We start from the raw sequence: 6,338 nt of genomic DNA, 5'->3' as shown, positions 1-6,338 counted from the left end.
ACCAATAGTACAAGACGGTGGCAATAAAGTCCCACGGTTTCAGCTAACATCCACAATTTATGCTAACATATGGTATTATGGTACGTTCTATCTGTGCGACTCGCATGGTCCTCGATGAGGTTAAGTGGTGTACAGAAGATATAGGACGAAGACCCCAGAGCAGGCGCTAGGCACTAGGCGCCTGTGTTCCAAGATATACCCCCAAGTGTTGCAACATGTATCAACGAACTGTTATATCAGCTATATCAGCACTAAAACAAGATAAAGCACCAAATTCTCACAAGAATGGAGCGAACACTTTTAACATCTTTATCCATCTGATCAACATGTATTACGATTGTGCACCCAAGAGCAAAAGTACTGTTATCAAGAACCCAAGGATACATTCGAATCTACAGAGTACGACTTACTCGAACAAATAGTTGGCTATAGTTTTGTTGTTCCTGATTCGCAGCTGATGGCCTAAGAGTCCAGTCATACAGCGCAACTTGATGAAATTTGCTTCACATAGCAGTCAAGGCATCATCTCTTATCATTTGCATTTACTTAGTAACGGCAAAGGATCCCAGCTTGGATAGATCTGGAACCCAGCAGGACAGTTCTGAAGATCCTGTCAAGAACATCAAGGATCCTGGAGCCCACCTTACTAGTGGCGGTTCATTATCTGTGCTTCCCCAGTGCGCAACCTGCATGTCCAACCATGATATCATACATCAATCAAACAGCCACAACATATGAGTAATTTCAATATCAACATAACATATTCGTCCATACCTTTCCACTCCTAACGTTCCAGGCATAAACACTACCGTCACCAGAGCCTGCAAGGAAAAAAAACATAATAATAGCTAAGTAAAAGAGATTGGCAATTATTGTAAAGGGCGATGAGCCGATAAAGAAAAGGTTTCTGACCAGATATGATATGGTTTCCATCAGGGCTAAATGTTGCCTCCAGTGTTGAATTGGTTAGCACTGGCTTAACATTGTATGTTGCTATCTGAAAAAAGAGTGATAAGAACAGCATTTTTATAGTCTTCTAGGCTACACAAATAAATTACAGTAAGTAGTTTACATGCTTACATTGTTGCCATGAAATGAATCTAGCACATGAACACGGCCAGCTTTGGTGGTTAACAGAAGCCGCCTGCCATCACTGCTGAACTTTATGACATGGGCTTCTGAATCATCATTACCAACAGAGAAGATATCAAAAGGCCCCTGTGGATGTAAGAAGTTAGACAGGTTGGACATCAAAGGCCAAACAACACATTCAATCACAATTACCTTTTCAAATTTTCGCGCATCAAACATCCGTACGTGACCACCATATGCGACTCCAAAAACCAAACCCTGATCATCATACGAAACTGCAGGCCTCCCTTGCACACGCAGTGAGCCCTGAAAAATCCAAGAGATGATTTCGCTAGTCACCAACGCTCTATATTTCAACTGTAATGCTGATTGATTCCCAATACTCCCTCTTCATCCAAAATGTAAGTTGTTTAGGATATCGACACAGCCTCAAGTGTGATACTTTGACTAGCAATTTCTATGAAAATATGTTATTTAAAAAAAGTATTACATATTATGAAGGAATTTTCATGATATATCTAGTAACATCAGTCTTGTGTTGTCAATCAACATACATTTTTGTATATGGATGGTCAAACTTAAAAAGGTTAAACCAGCAAAAATCCTAAAACAACTTATATTTGGATTGGAGGGAGTGGATGTGAACGATTTCAGATAACTAAAATGACCATGCCCAAGACACCTTATTCTTTTAAGTTTACAGGAATGTCATGGATCCAATATCCATCATCCCAGAAATAACACAAAATACAGGAAGTAGGCAACTACAGGGGTTTAAATGATTCAGTTGCAACAACCTTAAAGTTTGTGTTCCATGTGATTTAAGAAGTTGGTTTAAAAGAGAGTAATAAGAGAATAGAATAAAAAACAGCTTTCTTCATATAGAACTGCAGTTTATTAAGTTGGCATGAACAAGTGGTGAAGCAGAAACTGGAGTTTATCTCATAGCACATTATTGTGTACGGTATCATTAGCTTTACCTGTGCTTTGTCAGCCCGCAGATCCCATAAGAGAACGGTTCGATCAAGTGAACCAGAGAGAAAAACTTCTTTCTCAGAGCATAATGAGATAGACACAACCCTGGACAAGACGCACATTAGCTCCTTCTTTGGCATTAGCACAACTGAATTATTGACTGCATTTTACTGCACGCAAGTGTGGCATACCTGTCAAGATGGCCCTTAAAATATCTAACAAACCGGTTATCATTCAGTGAAAGTAGACGCAGGGATTCTGCATTATTACTTCTTTTCAGTACATGACTAAAATCATTCTTAAGTTAACATAAAACAGGACTTACCATCCCAGCCATTTTTTGACGAATATAAGACAAGAGCTGGGTTATCAGTGAAGCATACAAGTTCAACCCCATATTTTTTGCTATTAATAGTCTTCAAACATCTGAAAATGTAAATGAGTGACAAATCAAGTAATTATCACAAACAAACAAAAAAAATAGTATGGAATGCAAAAATAAAGTCATTACAAAAAGGTAGTGAATCATTGACATATAATAAAGCTTCCTGTGTGGAATACTAAAGTCAAACAGGAGTTTGAAGTTTTACGCACTAAAATAAACTAATAAAGATACACATGAGAATTTGTATTAGTGTAGTATTATTGTTAGGAACTGAAAATAATGAGTAAATTCTAAAGAAGATCAGTGAACATGCCAACTCGCAAAACATCTACTGAAGAATTTAAGAAATTGCGTCTTTTAAGGCTAAAATGTAAGAATATCTAGCCAGCCTGTTTACAATTATGGTTCACACTCTTTAGAATGTCGTAAACTGAACCAGCACTCTTTACAACTACTGAACCAACTCTTTAGAACAACAAAAAAAAAAAATCAGAAGACAAAGAGTAATAGTTCACACTCACACTGCATTTTGAATGTCGTATAGACGGATTGATTCATCATCGCTGGCTGTCACGAGATAGTTCGTAGCCTTGCTGTGAAAATCCATAGAACTAATTCTGCCGTTCTGCCATACAATTATGGTATAGCAAAAGATCAAATAACTATAGTGTAGAGAGTAGGTATGCCAATGGATACTGGGCAGTATTCTAATGTAAAGCGAGATATGTACATCTGAAAAAGATGCATCAAAGAATATAAGTAAAACAAACATTTGAAGTTATATAACAAATCATGAAACCTTTTTGTACGTTTCTTTTGAAATAGAGTATTTCCATTACGATAGACTGATAGTTAGGTGCAACAGTCTGAGACATCAGTACTATTATGTGTCAAGCATAGTGAAATTTAATACCCTTCACATGACAACCAGGGCACTTTATTCGACTGCTGCTAGACATATCTCATCTTGCACTATTATATATTCGTAGTTATTTCAAGATCACTGCCTGTACTGCTCAAGAACATGAACCCCAATCCCACCAAGACACCGCATATGGTGACTGATGTGGCAATCAACAAACAATAACTCCATTAATAATGGTTAAACTTGGCAGTACATAAGACCCAATGCATCTTCCAAGCCATTGTATTCACATTCTCACAGTATTCAAAATTGAACTCTATGCGTTTTCTAGAAACCTAAGTACATTCAATAAGAAACATAAGCAAGTCAACTCCTCAATTATCAACTTAACACTGATTATTCCAAACACCTCTTTAACTCTTTTTGAGCACCGGAGTAAAGAGCAATTTTAATTCCAGTAGGCGATACAAGCGAGGAATTGAGGTGAAGAACAGAGGCTTACGTAGCCTCGGAATACCAGTCCAGCCTTCATGCTCTGGAGCACCTTGTCGGTGACCTCCATGGTAACCATGAGTGGAGTCGTCATGGGGGCGATTCCCCAAATCTTTGGAAAATAAACTGCACCCGCACCTTAATCAATCGGCTACCAAGGATTCAGCCTTGAGGACTGAAGAAGAAGAACCTAATCAAACCATGGATGGATGGATTCGGATTGGAAGCAGCACACGAATCCACAACAAACTGAGTGGGAATCTAATCATAAAAACAACAGAATCCACAGAGCAAAGGAAGGGGTGCTCACCAGCAGATGGAACCAACCAATACACACCCGGATGGATGGATCTCCACTCCGCTAGGCCGAGGGAGGAGCAGTGCTGTGACGGGCGGGGCAGTGGCGGAGTGAGGAGAGGCGTGAAGAGAGAGGGAGGGATAGACAGGCCGGCATTTATTCTTGGCTGCGCCGCTATGGGAATCTTGGGGGCTGTTTGGTTTGGAGCCCTATGAGTCTTAGCAAATTTGGTAATATCAAAGAAATTCGACTAACGTTTGGATTGTTGCCAAAATTGGCGTGCCCTAAAAGTGTTGGCTATGCCGATGCCCACTAGTTCATTTTCAAAGGGAAACCATTTCCTTGCTGAAATTGTGCTGTCCTGGTGAGGTGGCGACACCTGATAAGAATTTGAGGATTGAAGGGGAAATGAGGTGTCTTCTGTTCTGTTCCATTCAACCCCTTCTGCCATATATGTCCCCACCACTGCCTGGTCACTAGGCCGTCAAGAAAGGCAAGGAGTAATGGCTTGTACACACACTGCATTTTGAATGTCATATAGGCGGATTGATTCATCGTCGCTGGCCGTCACAAAGCAGTTCGTAGCCTTGCTGTGAAAGCCCATAGAATTAATTTTCCATACAATTATGGTATCAAATTCCTGCTACTGATAGACATATCTCCCCCTGCTACTGATAGACATATCTCCTCTTGCCCAACGGCCTTTTCATAGTTAGTTCAAAACCACCTGCCTGTGTACTAGCATATATATTGTTCAAGAACATGATCCCCAACACCACCAGGCCACCACATTGTGCAATAGCATGGCAATTGGAACAAAATAATTTGATTAATAACGGTTAAACCCATTGGGCACTACATACAATTCGATGTATCTTCCCAACCATTTACATTTTCACAATGTTCTAAACTAAATTATATATATATTGCAATAATCTAAGTAAAATTAATAAGCAAGAGAAGCAAGCCAACTCCTTTTGATAATCGAAATTACCCAAACAGCTATTTTAAGCACATCACTTTACCAGTTTTAATTCACTGACAGCGGTACTGAGCGCAAGCACGCAAGCAAACAGGATTACTTCCGATTTCAGTAAGGTTGAGAGGCTGCTTACGTAGTCTCGAAAGGCCAGGCCGACCTCCATGCTCTTGAGCATCTCGTCGGTGACCTCCATGGACACAGTGGGAGGGCTCGCCCCAGCCATGGGGGCGGGCAAACCCCCAAAATCGCTGGGAGATAAACCGCACCCGCACCTCAGTTGATTGGGGTGGCAACTGAGGGCGATCTCAAACGCCGCAGAAGAACCTGATAGGTCCACGGAAGGATGGATTGGATCGTCAACAAAAACCAACGCTCAGAACAAGGGAATCCACCTCCCAAGCAGAGCTAGGATTGCTCACCAGCAGCAGCGGGAGAAGGAACCAGTCCACGCCGGGATGGATGGATGGGTCCCCGATCCGCTGGACCGAAGAGGAGCGGCGCTCTGGCGGACTGAGGAAGCCGCGGCGAGAGAGGAGGGGCTGGCTGCGGTGGGAGTCTCTAGGTTTGGAGGGAGAGGAAGAACTGAAGAAAGGATTTGGAAATCGGGGAGAGGAGAGGGTTTAGCGTCGTCGGAGAAGGCTCGGAAGTGGGAACACAACACTCCATGGTAAATTGGAGCATATTACATGCTTCCACCATGGTCATTATAAGTGATGTAGGAAAATATCCTTTTGTCACTCCAATTTGGTCGATCGTCAGGCACCTAGAAACATTACCAAAATCTTATATGCAAAATTAAAAAGAAAGAATGCGGCGGTGCACAAAAGTCTTACCATTATAACTGAATTCGAAACTTAGGACAACTACCCACTCATCAAGAACTTGAGGAGCCGGTGCGGCTATAGGAAGAAATTAAAGAATATTCCCTAAACCCTGATTTTAGTGACACAATCACTTGGAGATGAACAGCACACGGAGAATACACGTGCAAGAGTGCTTACCAAATTCAATTTACATGTACTTACAACAATTTTGATATGAAACCAATTTGGAAAGCGAAAACCGAGCCGAAATGCAAATTATTTGCATGGGTGCTTATCCAAAACAAAATCCTAATTGCGGACATTGCAAAAAGAGGTTGACCCCATCATCAACTTTGTAAGCTCTGCGTAACACAAGACGACATGTCGAAGTACTTATGCAAAATCTGTCACTTCACTCATTAAGTTTGGATGAATATCACAGCTTG

At 41.1% G+C, this 6,338-nt stretch overlaps 1 protein-coding gene across 3 annotated transcripts; it reads right to left on the bottom strand.

Annotated features, from left to right (window-relative positions):
- Positions 1-241: 241 nt before the first annotated feature.
- Positions 242-5,841, bottom strand: LOC133899522 (protein ANTHESIS POMOTING FACTOR 1-like). Of its 3 annotated transcripts, none has more exons than XM_062340512.1 (11): positions 5,509-5,841; positions 5,223-5,413; positions 2,974-3,077; positions 2,393-2,493; positions 2,259-2,325; positions 2,073-2,172; positions 1,285-1,398; positions 1,081-1,218; positions 913-997; positions 775-821; positions 242-686 (listed from the first exon to the last, which is right to left on the bottom strand). In XM_062340512.1, exons 2-11 carry the CDS (start codon positions 5,310-5,312, stop codon positions 543-545), a joined length of 990 nt encoding a protein of 329 aa, XP_062196496.1. In that variant the 5' UTR covers positions 5,313-5,413; positions 5,509-5,841; the 3' UTR covers positions 242-542. The 3 variants fall into 3 exon arrangements, with proteins under 3 accessions (XP_062196496.1, XP_062196498.1, XP_062196497.1); XM_062340514.1 differs by lacking the exons at positions 5,223-5,413; positions 5,509-5,841 and adding exons at positions 3,820-3,984; positions 4,120-5,082; XM_062340513.1 differs by lacking the exons at positions 5,223-5,413; positions 5,509-5,841 and adding an exon at positions 3,820-5,082.
- Positions 5,842-6,338: the final 497 nt, after the last annotated feature.

The sequence above is a fragment of the Phragmites australis genome, chromosome 18 (assembly GCF_958298935.1).
Source record: "Phragmites australis chromosome 18, lpPhrAust1.1, whole genome shotgun sequence".
Lineage (NCBI taxonomy): Eukaryota > Viridiplantae > Streptophyta > Magnoliopsida > Poales > Poaceae > Phragmites > Phragmites australis.
Note: the sequence above shows the minus strand (reverse complement) of the source record. Positions and strands in the feature narration are given on the sequence as shown.

Coding starts and splice junctions, on each gene's coding strand:
- LOC133899522 (XM_062340512.1), bottom strand. CDS start 5,312: ATGGCTGGGGCGAGCCCTCCCACTGTGTCCATGGAGGTCACCGACGAG. Junction 2,326..2,392: donor GTCAAAAAATGGCTGGGATG/GTAAGTCCTGTT, acceptor GTAATAATGCAG/AATCCCTGCGTCTACTTTCA. Junction 2,173..2,258: donor TTTAAGGGCCATCTTGACAG/GTATGCCACACT, acceptor CGTCTTGTCCAG/GGTTGTGTCTATCTCATTAT.